The sequence below is a fragment of the Stigmatopora nigra genome, chromosome 21 (assembly GCF_051989575.1).
Source record: "Stigmatopora nigra isolate UIUO_SnigA chromosome 21, RoL_Snig_1.1, whole genome shotgun sequence".
Classification (NCBI taxonomy): domain Eukaryota; kingdom Metazoa; phylum Chordata; class Actinopteri; order Syngnathiformes; family Syngnathidae; genus Stigmatopora; species Stigmatopora nigra.
The window spans coordinates 2,840,047-2,857,500 of NC_135528.1; the positions used below are offsets into that span (position 1 = coordinate 2,840,047).

General features: G+C 35.8%; 4 protein-coding genes across 4 annotated transcripts in view; 2 read left to right on the plus strand and 2 right to left on the minus strand.

Moving 5' to 3' along the window:
- Positions 1–1,746: 1,746 nt before the first annotated feature.
- On the minus strand, positions 1,747–8,758 carry zdhhc3b (zDHHC palmitoyltransferase 3b). Its single transcript, XM_077743651.1, has 7 exons — positions 8,422–8,758; positions 6,888–7,216; positions 6,680–6,804; positions 5,883–5,979; positions 4,933–5,014; positions 4,595–4,725; positions 1,747–4,140 (listed from the first exon to the last, which is right to left on the minus strand). The coding sequence occupies exons 2-7, from the start codon at positions 7,185–7,187 to the stop codon at positions 3,982–3,984; spliced, it is 894 nt and encodes a 297-aa protein (XP_077599777.1). The 5' UTR covers positions 7,188–7,216; positions 8,422–8,758; the 3' UTR covers positions 1,747–3,981.
- A 296-nt stretch (positions 8,759–9,054) lies between these two features.
- Positions 9,055–11,477, plus strand: exosc7 (exosome component 7). Its single transcript, XM_077743677.1, has 8 exons — positions 9,055–9,190; positions 9,262–9,363; positions 9,478–9,572; positions 9,719–9,884; positions 10,066–10,136; positions 10,851–10,974; positions 11,050–11,205; positions 11,290–11,477. The coding sequence occupies exons 1-8, from the start codon at positions 9,134–9,136 to the stop codon at positions 11,392–11,394; spliced, it is 876 nt and encodes a 291-aa protein (XP_077599803.1). The 5' UTR covers positions 9,055–9,133; the 3' UTR covers positions 11,395–11,477.
- An 854-nt stretch (positions 11,478–12,331) lies between these two features.
- On the plus strand, positions 12,332–14,214 carry clec3bb (C-type lectin domain family 3, member Bb). The gene is made up of 3 exons (XM_077743710.1): positions 12,332–12,465; positions 12,567–12,659; positions 13,308–14,214. Exons 1-3 carry the CDS (start codon positions 12,369–12,371, stop codon positions 13,697–13,699), a joined length of 582 nt encoding a protein of 193 aa, XP_077599836.1. The 5' UTR covers positions 12,332–12,368; the 3' UTR covers positions 13,700–14,214.
- Positions 14,215–14,987: 773 nt separating this feature from the next.
- cdcp1b (CUB domain containing protein 1b) overlaps positions 14,988–17,454 on the minus strand; it is a 10,915-nt gene continuing 8,448 nt past the window's right edge. The window contains exons 11-13 of the mRNA XM_077744010.1: positions 16,651–17,007; positions 16,489–16,570; positions 14,988–15,748 (exon numbers count right to left, since the gene is read on the minus strand). Of these exons, the coding sequence (XP_077600136.1) occupies positions 15,250–15,748; positions 16,489–16,570; positions 16,651–17,007 (938 nt within the window). The 3' untranslated portion in view covers positions 14,988–15,249. The remainder of the gene's footprint in view (positions 15,749–16,488; positions 16,571–16,650; positions 17,008–17,454) is intronic.

Sequence of the window (17,454 nt, forward strand, 5' to 3'; positions counted from 1 at the left end):
TTCCCTAGTTTTTCAAATTAATTATTTTTCTCAGGTTGTTTTTTTTTAATTATTTTGAAAAACAAGGAAGAAAAAAACATTATGAAAACCCCCAGAATATTTATTAATTTGAAAAACAGGTTTCAAAAAAATAATTAATTCTGAAAATAACACCAAAAATTAATTAATTTGAAAAACGGCCAAGTCTGAGGTTATTGAAACTAGAAGACAAGAAAATGGAAGGAGACAGATTGAGTGACTTTAGTCCAAAGTTTTTTTCATCTGCCAAAATGTTTGAACAACAACGTCCTAGATTAATTTCTTGGCAATATGATTTCCTCAGGTTTTGCCAAGGTTTGCCAGTCAACAAAACATTTATGAACGTGTTTCTTATCAATTTTGGCTCACCAACATTGTCACATCACAATTAATGTTGATTTTGTACAGCAACGACCACTGACACTCACTGTAAACATCTGCCTATACTTCAGGCGATACGTTTTTGCCAGAGAACTGAGCTCTTTTCACAAGTAATAATATAATGTAGCTGGAAATGATTGACATTTTTCCAATGTGGTATTAAGAACAACATTATGACGCATGTTTGGTGTTGGACTTTTACTAAATATACGCATCTTTCTATCATGTCCACAATTCACACTAAAGCACGTGACATCTTTGTGAATAGGTACGCAAAACGGTAGCTATAATAAAAAACGCACAAATACATCAAGATGAATGCCCTTCCGACTGTTGCCAGGCAGATTACTGTATTTTTCGAGCTGCAAATAGCATGAGTATAAGTCACACTAGCCAAAAGATGCACAAATAAAAGGGAAAAAATGTTGCATTCGAGTACAAGTTGCACTGGCCCAAAAATGCACAATTAAAAGAAGGAAAAAAATATATATATTGTAATATTGGTGTATAAGTTATACACTATAAAACACAGAAAAACAAGCTGAGCCAATCTATGAAAAATAGTGCGACTTATAGTCCGGAAAATACGGTAGTTCTCAAGTAGTGTAATTTTTGTTTACATTTGTGTACAGACAAGCAATACAAAATATTTGATGGGATCAGAAGAAGTACTCGTGTCAATCTGCTCTCATTTAATTAATACTTTTAGGAAATTAAGTGTTCACTAATATACATTTACATAGCGGTTAATTAGAAATGTGTACATTTCTTCACTTACATAGTCTTCAAGCTCAATCATATTTTACATTAAAAAATAATTCTTTCAAATTAGTGTGAAGTAAATTGAAAAAAATAAGTTTGACATTTTGATTTGACTAATGCAATACTAAGCAGATTTCAACAATACCTAAATGAATTTAAATTATAAGATGACTGCAAAATTTACACCTAATTATCAATTAAATGTGTTATTCCTTTTAAAGACAGTGATTATCCTTGTAAAAGCAGTTCTCATTAAATTGTGCCATTCTATCTAATGAATTCTCTTAAGTATTTTAAGGACATGAGCAAATGTGTGTCATAAAAAGCTCTCATTAGATTTAATAGGCTGCTTCTAAAATTTACTCTTGTGACCGCTGCACTGACAATTATTACTTTTTTTAACATGTTCATGCAACTCTGACTCAGTCATTATGTATTAAAAAAATATCATAAAACAAAATAAACATCTTATTTGATGAATCGTTTAACTCATCTGTGTACTGTGACATCACAAGTTTGCAAAATAAATGTTTCATATGACTGGAATAAATAATATTAAAGTATTTCACAAGTGGAAAACTGACATGACAGTCTTAACATAACTTTATTTTCCTCTGTCCGTCATTCAAATATAAAAGCAGTTCCGACATAATGTACTAAAATATATTCCATAGAAACCATAATGAAACAGCTGGAGTTATTTCTGTATGCTGGTTAGCAAACTCCATAATATACAAAATAATAATAAAAGAAACAATTATAAAGATATTGCGTTTGAACACATTTTACATTTCTTTTGTTGAAACAGAAAACAACATGCAAACTTAAATCAAGGCTTCTACTAAGTCCACTTATAAGAGTGATTGATTCATCGAATAGTCTCAATAAGACTTTCAGTCTGTCAATTCTCATCCTATTCAGTCCGAACTTGTCAAAATTTCTATGCTTTAAGGCCGGTGATTACGACAGAAGCACCAGATTTACAATTGGTTTGATTAGTAAAGGAGGATTGTATTCTACAGCTTTGATTTCTCATTATAGTGAATTAACTGAACTGTGCGTTTAACATTACTGATCTGCAACAAAAGAACTAATCAGCATATTTTTTTCCACTTTCCTCTAACTAATTACTGCATTTATTTTTCATACTTTCCTACTTATGTAGAAGTTGCACATTTCTACAACAAATGACTTACAGGTTACGTAAACAACGCATTTGAGTACTTACTGTATTTTCTCGCTTATAAGCCGTATTTTCATCGGGAAAAAATGATGACTTAATCAAGGGTACGGCTTATATGCAAATAAAACTTGAACTTGCTATAATTTTTTTTACCAGCTGATGTCGGTAAATTAGAATGTACAATTTGTTGGTTATTTTCTGTTTTGCGGTAAAAAAAAACAACCATTACTGGATGAATTGAATTCCTTATATTTACCCTAAAAATGTGCTTTTGATTCATATAGTATCCCAGAAATACCACGTGCGATTATTATTCCTAAAATTTTCCCTTCAAAATAACACATTTGTACACATTATTAACACCATGAATATGAAGGTGAAAATTGTGAATCAGGCGACGGCTTATACGCGAGAAATTGTAAAATTCAATGATTTTAAGGCAATTTTAAGGGTGCGGCTTATATGCGGGGGTGCATATTTCCTCAAATAGTGGCCCCTCTTGAAAACAATTCCAGATGTAAAGAAATATTTTTGAAGTGGATTATTTAGTGTCATGTAATAACTTAAAAATGGTTAGAAATTACATCTTTTAAAGCCTGTATCAGTATACTGTTATGATGTGGGAATAGTGGAATCTCATAAATTGACAATTTTTGATTATAGATTAATTTTTACTATTCACAGTCAAGATTTATATCGAGAATTATATAGTGTTCACTTTTTTTAAGGCTCATAACACTACGACACCAATTATCGACATCATTAGCCCATGTAAATTAATAGTAATTTTACATTTGTCTGTTTGGGTTAATTTGAAGTGACCTTAAGGCAAAGCTAAGTAGTTGTTTGAAATGCACATGTAATTATCATTGTTTCTTTTTTTTTTTAAATAACCTTAGAGGGAGTGGCTTTATACATAATTAAGTTTCTCTTTGAAGAGAATAGTTTACCCTTTGCCAAGTTGAGCTGAACTTAGTGACTATGTCTAAAAAAGCATCCCATTATTTGAATGCTAAAACAAATATGACATTAAAATACACTAAATATAAAGATTATGAAAAATGAATCACAACAAACCCATACAACATGCTGTAAAAGTACTACCTTTGGAATTACCAATAGAAAAGTATTCAAAATAAAAATATATACTGTATAGTTTGCCTCCCCCAAAAAAGCGAGTAAACGTCACCCTGACCACCAGATGAGGAAATACGAGATTTCACTTTTTCCAGATTAGAAATTCCTAAACGATATTCCCCAGATAAAATGTGTAAATCAATGGTCCATCATTTCACAGATTAAGACAATACAAAAATGGCATCCACATATACTTGATGGTTCTTTCCAATATCCCTAAGGCAATACCACCACCATTCATTTGAAATTACTGCAAAGAACAAAACTGTACAGGAAGACAATGTGTCTGGATTCATAGTGCACATTGTGACAACGGTAATGATCACAAATATGACCCGCTGCTTCGCATAGTCACTTAAATTGAGCAGTATTTGTATTACTTTTTCCGTGGCCCTGCCCCACATTTGTGGAAATCCGTAGCAAGAGCAACGCAATATAGTGAAGTTTAATAAATTGGGTTTATTTGACATCCATTATTGGAGTGTTGAACAGTTTTACGGTCACACTATGTACTGGTATACGTCTGCCTTGCCATGATCGGGTGTCGCTAAGGGATTAAGCCAGGCCACAGAAAACGGGTGACCAAATACAACCTTCAAATTCATCCATTTAGATTTTTTGAGCCATTTTCTTTCCTCCTTTTTCAGCTGCTCAATACCCTGCGAGGAAAAAAAATAAGTGTTTGGATGATGGATAGTACCGTATTTTCACGACTATAACGCGCACTTAAAAGCCTTAAATTTTCTCCAAAATAGACAGGGCGCCTTATAATCCAATGCGCCTTATATATGGAAGAAAATAAAATATGCCATTCATTGAGGGTGCGCCTTATATATGGAAAATACGATATTTAGCTTCTACAGTCAAGTTTGAAATAGAATAGGGCTGGAAAACAACAAAATCTGTACTGACACTGATAAATGCGACTTGTAATGCAATGCGCCTTATAGTCGTGAAAATACGGTAATCTAATAAAAAAAACTTCAATTTTAAAGAGCATTATTAAAATGCAATAGAAACATACTAAAGACCTAAAGTGAGTTTTACACTACACTGCATAAATCATATTTTTAGTTAAGTGTTTTTTGCAAAAATTCACAAGGGGGTGCTTACCGTCTCATCGGTGCAAATGGAGTGCACCTGTGTCCCGAACATAACTGCGGTGAAAATTAAAAACAGAAGTCCCTCGAAGCACAGGAGGATGAGGAGGATGACAGTTGCTGGTGCAGATAAGGCACTGCACTCTTGATAAAAGAAACAAAATTGGCATCAGAAAATATAAGAACCACAAAACTACAATTGTACACTGTGATTGTGTTATGCAATAACAATATGTAACAATATTTATACTAAACTTTGAGAATGGATTATATTTTGTGAAATGTTGCCCACCGACTCCACTTCAAGTTGAAATTTCCATTTAAGAATTTGGAAATGAAGTAGTTACTTACTTGTCCAATCTTCTTCCAAGCAGAATACAAAATGAAATCCCACCATGGTCAGTGCGTGGAATGAGATTAACGCAATGTACAGCTAAAAATTAAAACAAAAACATGATCAGGTTAATCGTCCAAATTTTCAAAGCATGTCAGAATTAAAATTAAGACATAAGACACATGCTGGTAAAACAATTTGAGTGTGTGTACTGTAAATCTTAAAGTCCCATTATAACCTTAGCACGAGGGTTGCAAACCAAAGGTTCTGGAGCCGCTTGTGGCTCTTTAGCATTGCCCTACTGGATAACAGGAGCTTTTTCAAAAATGTTTCAAAATGGAAAATGGGGGATAAATGTGAATTATATTGTGTTCACATTTTTCAAGGCTCATAACACCACGACATCAAAAGTACTCATTAGCCCATCTAAATTAATAGTAATTTTTCATTTGCTTGTTTGGGTTAATTTACAGTGACCTTAAAGCTAAGTGGTTGTTTGAAATGTGTAATTGTCGTTGTTGTTGTTTTTAAATAACCTTAGAGGGAGTGGCTTTCTACAGAAATAATTTTCTCTTTGATGAGAATAGTTTACCCTTTGCCAAGTTGAGCTAAATTCAGTGACTATGTCAAATTACCCAGTTGGGAAAGAGAAAAAAAGTGCTGAAAGAGTGGAAAAATTACTGATTCTTTAAAGTAATATTTCATCTGCCGGAAGGAATCCCATACCGTGTATTCTGTCATCGGTTTCAACTATGCAGAGGCAAACTGTTATTATTTTTATTGTACAAAAGGGAATGTATCTTTGAATACTACTTGTTATGAATTTATTATTTAATTAGTAAGTAAAACTAACTTGAAGGGTGTAACAGAGCACATATGCAACTATGTGAATCTTATAAGTTTGGATAAATTATCATATTTGCTTGTATAAACTATTGCATGAATAACAAGATTTCAAGAGACTTACCGTGAAGAGCACAAAGTACTTCTGATTGTTTTCCCCAACACAGTTGTTGACCCAAGGACAATGGTGGTCCATCTTTTTGATGCAGCGTTTGCACACACTGGAAAGGTTGAGAAATGTGACCTCTCAAGACAAGCTTTCAAAAATTAAACATTTAACACAATAAATCATTTAACAGCCTGACCAACATGATATTGGATATAGCCAAACTGTTACAAGAGAACGGATAATACATTTTCATTTTTAGTATAGAGTTATGAAAAGAAAATCCCCCTAATAAAGTAAAATAGTGACTATAATTGATTGCAATGAAAACTTGGGAAAAAATATAAAACTGTTATTTTTTTGCCAGTAACAGAGTTTATGAGAATGTTGAGGATGACTGAATCAAGGGTACGACTGTATGTGCACAAGACTTGCTATAATCTTTTTTTACCAGTAGATGTCAGTAAAGTAACATTTACTATTTGTTGGTTATTTTCTGTTTTGCAGTAATAAATCAACCATTACTGCATGAATTAATTCCTTATGATATTGACCCTTATGTGTTTTTCATTCATACAGTATCTCAGAAATACCACGTGTGAAGATTTTCCCTTCAAAGCAACACATTTGTACTCTATTAAAACCATGAATATGGAGGTGGAAATTGTGAATCACTGGGCGGCTTATACGCGAGAAATTGTAAAATTCGATGATTTTAAGGCAATTTTAAGGGTGCGTCTTATACGTAAGTAAATACATTATATCAGTTAGAGTTGTAATTTATCTTTTATGACCCCATGCAAGCTCCCCAGTACCTGCAGTGGTGAGCTCTATCAGGTTTGATGCTACAGCATTTAGGACACTTGTAGACCACCTGCCCTGGTTTCAGTTGCAGGCTTTCAATAAATTCTTTGGTGGCATTTCCTTTAGGCACGGCTCCCTGGTCATAGAAAAAAACAGGTAATTATACTTTTTGTTAAGAATAGAATTGTTGAGAAATGCAAAATGCAATTATCAACTCACTGGGTCAGTGCACATGGCCCTGGCATGGGAAGCGAGGGCAAGAAAGGCCAAGGTATTGAAGATCACACCATTGAAGAGGCTATAGGCCAGGTTCTTAGCAGGCCACAGCATCACGAACATCACCACGAACTCCGCGTATAAGACCAGAAACCACGTGATGACGGCGCACACAATTCCGCAGCCGTCACGGATGAACCACATGGTGTCGGAGGTAACGCGAGGCGGGGGAGGAGCGCAGTGTTCAGGCCTCAAGTAGCCAGCCTGACGCTCGATGTCCCTGCTGCGAGCCGGGCTCTTCATTCTATACTGACCGAGGTTTTAACCACATCCTTAAAAGGTAAATTCACAAAAAAAGAGCAAGAATTAGCACTCTTTGTGACAAAATTGAGGAACAAACCACATTGAATGGGACATCTCTACATTAGACTTTGTAATGGGATTACTTCAGTTCACTAAAGGCTCAAAATCTGGTTTCAAAAGACATTTTAAGATGGCACAATGAAAATTCTGAATAAAAATAAAATATAAAACTTAATACACAAAACACAAAATGTACATTAACGAGCAAATAGTGAAATATTAACTCCAAATATATTGTTATCCTAGTTAGTATTTTAACAGCACGTCGTGTTATTTAACTTTGAAACAAATCAAATATCGTATTTTCACGACTCTAAGGCGCACCCTCAATGAATGACACATTTTAATTTTTTTTGCATGTATTTAGCACACTGGATTATAAGGCGCCCTGTATATTTGGGAAAAAATGTGGGACTTTTAAGTGCGCCTTATAGTCGTGAAAATATAGTATATACATATTAATATTGTCTGGTCGGCATGGTGGATGAGTTGTTAGCGCATCGGCCTCACAGTGGTTGGAACTGGGTTCAAATCCAGGTCGGTCCACCTGTGTGGAGTTTGCATGTACTCCCCGGGCCTGATGGGTTTTCTCCGGGTACTCCGGTTTCCACCCACATTCCAAAGACATGCATGGTAGGCTGATTGGACAATCTAAATTATCCCTAGGTAAGAGTGAGTGTGAATGGTTGTCTATCTCCTTGTGCCCTGCGATTGGCTGGCCACCCGTCTTTGGCCCGAAGCCAGCTGGGAAGGGCTCCAGCACCCCACGCGGCCCTAATGAGGATGAAAATATTCAGAAAATGAGATGAGATAATTCCCACACACACAAAAAATTCAAAATCTCAATAAAAATCCAGATAGTGGACAGGATGTTTTGTTTATCTTCTCCCCAGATCGACCAGCCCTACTTTTTTCATTCCTAATTCGTCCTTAAATTGGACTGTTTTTGAAAAACCTTTTGCTTGACTTGACTCATTGATTGATAAAAGAATATCCTTAATTCACATTTCAAGGAGTTATAAATCAATAATCGTAGGCTAATAAACCATTAACGCCAAGGAGGGCGGTATACTTAACACTTTGAAATAAATAAGCTCCGGGAGAAAAACGCAGATAAATTCAGCAGACTGCATATTCATACCATTAAAACATCCACGTAACATTTTGATCTTACCTCACTTTCTTGGCACTGCGACGAAATTGTCCTTGAGTTGTTTATACTGTTTGGAATTTAAGTCAGTTTAAGTAAAAAGCCTCTCTTTCGCCGATCCAATGTGTTAGCGGAGACCCAGCTAACGTCACCGGGCGGTGGGCAGCGGTTGCTGTCCGCACAGCTGCGGCCACACTTTCACTTGCAGTTTTCGGCGTTATGTTAATTCACTTATTAATAAGTTAATAAAGGCCGGGAACGGCACTATTACGTCTGATCTATCTCAGTACTTCCCTAACGAGACCGGAATCCTCTAGTGTTCTCGGGACAATAAGGGCCAACCAGGAAGTATGTGATACCGATGGAGTCATGTGGATGTACCAAAAGGGATTCTGTACTCTCAAATTATAATAATAAAATAATCTTTGGAGTTTTTGTATGGTATTATATTTTCGTTTCCTCATTTATATGTTTATTTTTATTTGTCGTCATCTCAATTCAATCGTTTCAGTACATGAATTTGAAGAACAAAATAAGCACAAATACCACTTGACAGTTTCAATTATTCGTGAAAAATGACTCGCTACCAGTGAATGTATTTATCATCCTAACATAGTTTTATGAAAGTTTTTGTTGTTGTTTAATCATACTCCGGAAGGTCTTGGTTCCCAAAGTGAGTGTCCATACACGTGTCTCGCTTTAATTGCGTCATATTAACGCGACGCACCATTCCACAATGGCAACGGTAGAAGTTAGTGAAGCTGAAAAAGTGTATATATTACATGGCATACGGGTAAGTATTTACAATACAATTATTATTTATTGAAATTTTGAATCTAAACTTGATCATGTTACATTAATCAGGATGATCTGCGAGTGGATGGAAGAGGTTGTGAAGACTACAGACACATGGAGATTGAGACTGACGTGGTGTCCAATACAGACGGATCTGCTAAAGTTTCTCTTGTAATATTGTCTATATGTCTGTTTTCATCTTTTTCAATAGGCCCACAATATTTCTGCATGTCTACTTCAAATATTGCATGGAAGATACACGTTCAATGTTCATTTTTTTTGCAGGGCCACACAGCAGTCCTCGTGGGAATTAAGGCTGAAATTGGGAAACCAAAGCCAATGACTCCAAATGAAGGCTATTTAGAATTCTTTGTTGATTGGTGAGTTTCTGTGTGCCAATGTTATATTACCTCAAACATTCACATAGATTTTTCTTATAGAAATAAATGCTGAATGTCATTCACCAATGTTATTATTTGCCCTTACAACAATAATGGTTATATTGTTTTATATTGGTGCTCCATAGTTCAGCCAATGCAACCCCCGAGTTTGAGGGACGTGGAGGCGAGGAGCTTGGGACGGAGCTAAGCAACACACTCTACAAAGTTTTCAACAATAAGCGCAGCTTGGACAGGAAGATGTTGTGTATCAGTGAAGGAGAGCACTGCTGGGTGCTTTATGTGGATGTGCTGGTGAGGGAATTTGTTTTTTGATACCAACTTGAATGAATCATCAAATAACTCCAACCTTTCTCTGAGCCTTCTTCTTATTCGCTGGCTTTACGTAATGTTTATTACCATCACAGAAGTACACATTTCTGCTTTGGCAGGTTACAAATATGAACACTAATATTCCCCAATATATGTTCCACAGCTCCTTCAATGTGATGGAAACCTGTATGATGCCATTTCTATTGCAATCAAAGCCGCTCTCTTCAGTACAAAGTACGTACAAAACTATCAACAGATTTTTCATATCCTACTTGTACAGTCGTTTCTATACTTAGGAAATTAATTGCTTCCAGAACTTTTTTTGCAACTTGAAAATTTTGTAAGTAGAGCAGTACTTTATATGTAAATTATCTCATTTGTTCCATGGTCCTCACACAACCACCAACTATATAACGTAAATCACAGGTGTCAAAGTGGCGGACCGGGGGCCAAATCTGGCCCGTCGCATCATTTTGTGCGGCCCGAGAAAGTAAATCATGAGTCCTGACTTTTTGTTTTAGGATCAAATTCAAATGAAGAGTATAGATGTATATTAAATTTCCTGATTTTCCCCCTTTTTAAATCAATAATTGTCATTTTTTAATCAATTTTTATGTGTTTTTAGTTCAAAAATCACTGTATAAAATCTAAAAATATATTTTAAAAAAAGCTAAAATTAACATTGTTTTAGATCTATAAAAACTGAATATTCAGGGTCTTTAATCTAGTTCATTTAATCCATTTAAAAAAAATCTAAATATTATATCTAAAATAGTCTGTCCCACTTGAAATCAAATTGACATTAAAGTGGCCCTCGAACCAACTCGACCCTGACACCCTTGACGTAAATCATTGAGATATTAGTCATGTTTTGGCTCACCCGTGTATTTTTAGTTATTAGTTAATGTTATAATTATTGAGAACTTAATCAAGTGCTTTATCTGACAGAATCCCCAAAGTACACATATCAGCCGATGAAGAAGGAGGGAAGGAAATCGAGCTTTCAGATGATCCCTATGACTGTATGAGGCTCAACGTAGAGAATGTTCCCTGTATTGTGACACTTTGCAAGGCAAGCTCACTTTTTTCTGGACACACACGTCAAATAAGTTTCAAAAATTGTTTTATTTTTATATTTGGGAGTTAGGTGGGCCACAGGCATGTGGTAGATGCCACCCTTCAGGAAAAGGCGTGTTCTGTGGCCAGCTTGATCATCTCAGTCACACAAACAGGAATGGTCACCTGCTCAAGGAAAATAGGGGGAGGTAGCTTGGACCCTGAGAGCATTTTTGAAATGACAGAAGTGAGTTATTAATACTTATAATAAGTGAATATGAAGAGAAAATGTGTGACATTGCATGATTAGAATGTGGTTTTGATTCTCCAGGCAGGTAAACGTGTTGGAAAAGCCCTCCATGGACCTCTAATGAAGCTACTGCAGGAAGAAGAGAATTTAGGCACAAAGAGACAGAAAGTGGGATTTCTTGGTTAAAAATATGATTGTTTTGTACAGTAATGTACTATGTATATATTCATTTGTATCATTTTTTATTAAAAATAAAAAAGAGAAATCGAGCTTTGTGTGTGACATGGGAAAAAAATCCCTAGTTTTTCCTTTTATTGTTTGTGTTTTTCACCAAATTGTGTTTTAACAATTTCCACTTATAAAATAAAGCTTAAATGTATAAAATAGTTTTGCATCATAAAACCATTCAATGTAAACAAATGCAGCCCAATTATTTCAAATTTAACTAGCAAAAAATAATTAATGATCAATACATTAGTATTAATACTATGAATAATGTCTGTCTTTGTGAGTTATTTCCGATTTTCCATTAAAAAAAACAATTTATGACCAGTTGCAGAAAAGAAAGGCTCCTTTCTTCAGATTTTTTGTTGACAAAATTCAATAACAGTATTTACGTAACACAGTTGGGGAAAATTCTCGAATCTTTTCTGCCACGTGGCTGTGGAATTGAGAAAACCGAGACCAGATGGGTAAAAAAAAAAACTTCCAGACGTCTGTCAGATGCTCCAAAATTTGACAGCACACATCTCCAAAACAAACTCTTTCTTCCCAGGTTGCAAAGTTGGAAACCAATCTGCAGATTTTTCAACTTTTAAATAGAATTTGGCATACAAACGAGACATTTCACATTTTCCAACCAATTAATACCCCAACTAAATTATCAATAACAATCAAATTTCAAAACACCAATGCTCATCAAAATATTTGGCGCTGTTGCAGGAAAAAAAAAATACTGCAAGTTATTTAATACACAATGAACTTTTTTTTCAAATATACTATAAAAACACACATGGTTATGTCATCAGTACTGAGGAATGATTACACCATCTCACGATTTTTCACATGCACGCACACATGAGCGAAAAAGGGAGGGTTTAGAGATGAAAATAAAAAGCCGGGGTCCACGTCGGCCCACCTTAGTCCAAAAAGGGAAAACCATGGAGTGCAAAGGTGCTTGCATGCTGATATTCGTCCTAATGCTGGTCAACTGCTCTCTTCAGCAGACTCCACCAAAAAAGAAGCCTGCAAGAAAAGGTATACTATAGTACTATACAATGTATTCTGCATGTTTCACAGATTACAAGAATATTTAATATGATCTAATGTGCTTTTTTTGTGTGTGGTGGTGGAATTAGACAGTAATGCTGCAATTGAGGGACTCCAGAAACAAATTAATGACATTGTGCAGGATCTCAACCGTCTGAAGGAAGAACAGGCCTTGCAGAGAGGTAAAAAATTAATAATAATTGTTACAGAAGTATTATAATTATAATTTTGGGTGTTAAAGTGAGGGGTTAAAAGAACCATGTATGAATGCACAGTATAATTTCTGATAATAAAAAACATATCTTATTGAAAAGTCATTTTTACAAAAGCCTACTATTAACTTCTTACCAGAAACGGAACCCAAATAAAGATATTAATACTATATAATGTTCATAATGTAACTTTCTCATGTACTCCACAAAGCTGGAAGACATAATGGCCCAAAAAAAATGAGTTTGACACCCCTGGACTCTACAGTGTCTTGTGTCTGTCTTGCTACTGCAACCAAGAAATTTCCCGAATACGGGATGAAATAAAGTTCTAACCTAACCTACACCTCTTTAGAAACTAGTAACTAGTGAGTAACAGATCATTATGTAATATGGGAACCAAGCATTTCTTGACTTTAATACAAACAGTGAATAGTCATATACTGGCTTCATTATATTTTACATTGTTTTTACTAGTCTGAAAAATATGGGCATTGGTTCGGTATGGACAAAATATATCTTGAGATAAATTGTATTGGATCGGAGATCCTTACTTCAGACCTGGTTACTGTTTTAAACTTGTATTTCAGTGCCATTCATTTATTCATTGTATCCCTCCAGTGTGCTTAAAAGGCACAAAGTTCAACAGCAAATGCTTCTTGGCCGATCCGACAAAGAAGTCGTACCACACGGCCAGCGAGGACTGCAACGCCCTTGGCGGCGTCCTGGGGGTCCCGACATCCGCCGACGAGAACGACCTGCTGAGAGACTACCTCCGTCTAAGTGTGGGGAGGGACGAGCAAGTGTGGCTAGGCATCAACGACATGGTGACCGAGAACACTTGGGCCGACCAGACTGGCGGTAGCATCCAGTTTAAGAACTGGGACAACCGGCAACCAGACGGGGGTCCCTCCCAGAACTGCGCCGTGCTCTCTGGGGTCGGCCAAGGGAAATGGTTGGATGAAAATTGCCGTGATGAGAAGGCCTCGGTTTGCCAATTCAATGTTGTGTGATCACGTTTATAGCAAATAATTGCAAATGGCTGCTTTGTGTGTACTTCTGCTGCAATGCCACTTTACCGTTTTATTTTATTTTTAAAAAAAAAAACACCTGGTTTAGCAATTAGGCTCCTTTTGAATTGAATGTTGGTGTATATATTCTGAAAATTTTAGTCTTTGTTTTAATCAAAATAGAAGAATTATAATTATTTCTTTAAAAAAATACCAATAGCAATAAAGTCATTACATATGTAATGAGGCAATTTTATTATTGTTTCATGTTAAAGGTGGCAGGTCTACCGAATGAAATGTCCAGATTGTTGGAAAAGTCATAAGAAATGCTAACAATTTTAAAAAGGTGCTTGTTAAAACGGTTTTATGCTGCTCTTTTTTAAACTGACAAGGCTCACATTGAGCCTGAATAATATACTTGTTTTCTCAACATCTTTTTAAATACAGATGTTTTCAGTTTGGCCAATGTCTATTCTGATGTATCCTCTGAACCTAAATAAACTGTAAAAGCACATCAATTCTGTATTTGATTACTCATGACGAAAAGGATTTTTAACCTGCTTGTTTTGGTACCCATGCAGACATTCAAAAATCCACACAAACACGCAAGAATTCAAACCAGAGACTTCACATTGGTGAAGTTGTCCTAACCACAAAGCCACTGTGCTAACCTGAAATGGCTGTAAGTTTTCATAATTATAAAAACTGTTAATAATAAACCTGGATTGCAATAGTTACTGCAGCAGAAATTGTTAAAAAAAACTTTAAAAAAACTACGGTATTTTCACGACTATAAGGCGCACCGCATTATAAGGCGCACCCTCAATGAATGCCATTTTTTTCCATATATAAGGCGCTGTATTATAAGGCGCACTGTCTATTTTGGAGAAAATGTAAGACTTTTAAGTGCGCCTTATAGTCGTGAAAATACGCTAATTGCTATTGACTTCCTGGTATGAAGCACAGTCACCTCTAGAGCCAGCCATTGTTGAGGTTTTGGATTTTTTTTGTATAAAATCTTGCAGTGGGGGAGGAGCTATATGATGGAAGATTTTGTAAACTAAGATGGCATCTGCATATTTAACAGTATTGTTTCAGTTCAGGCGTTTATGTTTTTTTAATATCCGACAGTGGTGGTTTTTCGTTTTTGGTTTTCTGTTTTTTCCATATATAAGGCGCACTGTATTATAAGGCGCACTTTCTATTTTGGAGAAAATTTAAGACTTTTAAGTTCCCCTTATAGTCGTGAAAATACGGTACTAGTTCTTGCTTTAATCACGAAAAGTCAGGCTGGTTATCACCTAAAATTTATTATTAAAAAAAGCATTTGCAATAGAACAACAGTAAAAGAAAAAACGAAACCTGAAACATTTTCCCTGCTCCAAAAACCAAACCTCATGAGCAGAGATAAAAAAAATATACAAAATGAAGGGTCCAAAACGTAGTTCATAGCTCCTGTCGTGGAGGCTTTTGAAAATCTCAAGTTTAAAAAAGTATCAACTCAGATTCCCTGAGTGAGACTGAGGCACCGGAATTTCTATTTCTCATCATTTTCACAAGAACTCGTCCAACGGAGGCGGTTCTGGTTCCATTTCGGCCGCCGACAGTCGAAAAGTGTTCACCTCTCCCATGTTTTTGAAGGTGTAAAGTTCATTGTCGACCATTCTGCGATCTTGAAATCCCAAGCTATCCTGCCTATCAATTGGCGTACGTGGACGAGGCGGGATAAACGACTCCGACGGATCTAAGAACGTATTGAAATGATCCACCTCGGGTTCTGGCTCTGGTTCGTTGATGACGGGCAGCTCTGAAGGCCCGGTAAATGTATGATAAGAGTCCAATTGTATTCCTTTAAAATGGTCTTGCATGCTGTCGGCATAGCTGGAATCACCTAAAAGGTGACCATACATCATAGTTTCATCTATAGAGGCGTACACGTGGGATTCGTTGTTAGATCGTGATTTGCCAAATTGTCTCTCGCCAGACCGGAAAATATTCCCTTTGCCCATGTAGATGGAGGTCTCTTTATCCTTGTGCTCTTTTTTCTTTTTCCTGTTAGAAAAAAAGACCAAAAAAAACCCATTGAGATTTTTGTAATGGTGCAAATATTACATCATTATGGTGGGACAGCAGTGGTCTTCTAAGCCTTCTCTACAGGCTTAAATATTTACCTGACCTGAATTTAATATAGAATAGTATTCATTTATTTTCTATTTTTTGCAGTTGTGAGTAATTGGCGGTTTCACTTTCATTTCAGCCAATCAGAATTCCACATTTATGATTTATATCATGGCAAGGTCATCTATCCAGGGGAAAAAATTAAGGTTTTAAGCTCATGCCATGTGGGCCGAATTTGGCCCACAATATCTTTTTGTAATAATATTTATATAGTATTTATACTATATAAATATGATATATATTTTTTTCAATTTAAGAATAACAAGAATAGTCGGTTTTCTTTGTTTTGGGTGTTTTTGAATGGACAAAATACTAAAAAAATAAAACTATTTTGAATTTCTCTCATTTTAGTTGTTAATTAAAGACTGAAAATAAGTCATTAAAACAAGTTTTTGAGTTTTTGATTATTGTGATGTATACATTTCTCCCAATAATTATGCATTCTTTGGCTATTACGACATAGTCCGCTGCGCCTTATAGTCCGAAAAATACGGTTAAGAGCAACGGCGAAGAAGCGGCAACAGAACAATAAAAATATCTTTCACAATATGTGGTTATATACAATTATATAAATATAAAATATGCATTGTAAAGTTATACAGGGAGATACTTACTTTACATAGAAGCAGATTACCGCCAAGATGATAAGTAGAAGAAGAAGTGCTCCTGCTATCCCGAGAAGGATGGCCAAAAGATCTGTGACAGTGAATAAAAATGTATAAGTCATTTTGGTTTATTTTTAAGATCAAATTGGGCTTAAATGATGATTTTCTTACTGTTCTTCTGCTCCAAAACTATTTGGGTAACTGCTCCGAAATGTCCATCTTCTGGTATGCAGTTGGACATGTTGAGATAGAAATTGCGAGGCACCAGTAGCTTGTCGTCCATTTTCTCATCCTCCCGGCGACTCAGAAGTTCCTCTTCAGAGTCCAGCATCTTCACCTTAATGGCCGTGTGTCTGTCGTTACATTTGGGTTGGCTGACGTTGACAAAGTGGACCCCCGCCTGGCACTGGCTTGGCACAGACACAATCCAGGAAACGGTGGATCCAGGCCTCATTCCTTTGGGCCAGTTGGGCGTGGCTAACAGAGTTGGAGAGGTCTTATTGGGGCTGACTTGATAAATTATGGTCTCTGGAAACAACAGTCATAAAACTCATTTTGTGCAAGAGTGCTCCCATGTGGGAAAAATGTGAAGATACAATATTTCAAGTGGAAGGGTTACACACTTCTACACGCTTCATTTCCAAGGAGAAAGATGAAAATTTATGCATTTTCCTTAGAAGCTATTCTTTATGTTGTCCATTTACATGAGTTATAAATTGATTAAATCTTAGGTTTTTTCACATAAGCAGTTTGCATATCATTTTCCCGTATAAGAACCTTCCGGGGGAACACTTAATTTGATGTATCGTTCCACACCTAGCGAGAAACTACTTATATGAGACAACTACAACTCAGATATTGGCTCCAATTAAAACAACAACAACAAAAAGTTTGTCTGATTCAACTAAGTACATTGGCTCAAATGTTTGCTCTTGTAATAGCTATCCCCCGTTTCAATAATCTAAGGGATTTTAA

Excerpts from the sequence above, each read along its gene's own strand:
- zdhhc3b (XM_077743651.1), bottom strand. The coding sequence starts at position 7,187 with ATGAAGAGCCCGGCTCGCAGCAGGGACATCGAGCGTCAGGCTGGCTAC. Across the intron at positions 6,805-6,887 it reads GGGCCATGTGCACTGACCCA|GGAGCCGTGCCTAAAGGAAA; the intron begins GTGAGTTGATAA and ends TTCTATGACCAG. Across the intron at positions 4,141-4,594 it reads CCATTTGCACCGATGAGACG|GGTATTGAGCAGCTGAAAAA; the intron begins GTAAGCACCCCC and ends TTTTCCTCGCAG.
- exosc7 (XM_077743677.1), top strand. The coding sequence starts at position 9,134 with ATGGCAACGGTAGAAGTTAGTGAAGCTGAAAAAGTGTATATATTACAT. Across the intron at positions 9,573-9,718 it reads TTAGAATTCTTTGTTGATTG|TTCAGCCAATGCAACCCCCG; the intron begins GTGAGTTTCTGT and ends GGTGCTCCATAG. Across the intron at positions 10,975-11,049 it reads GTATTGTGACACTTTGCAAG|GTGGGCCACAGGCATGTGGT; the intron begins GCAAGCTCACTT and ends TTTGGGAGTTAG.
- clec3bb (XM_077743710.1), top strand. The coding sequence starts at position 12,369 with ATGGAGTGCAAAGGTGCTTGCATGCTGATATTCGTCCTAATGCTGGTC. Across the intron at positions 12,466-12,566 it reads AAAGAAGCCTGCAAGAAAAG|ACAGTAATGCTGCAATTGAG; the intron begins GTATACTATAGT and ends TGGTGGAATTAG. Across the intron at positions 12,660-13,307 it reads AGAACAGGCCTTGCAGAGAG|TGTGCTTAAAAGGCACAAAG; the intron begins GTAAAAAATTAA and ends GTATCCCTCCAG.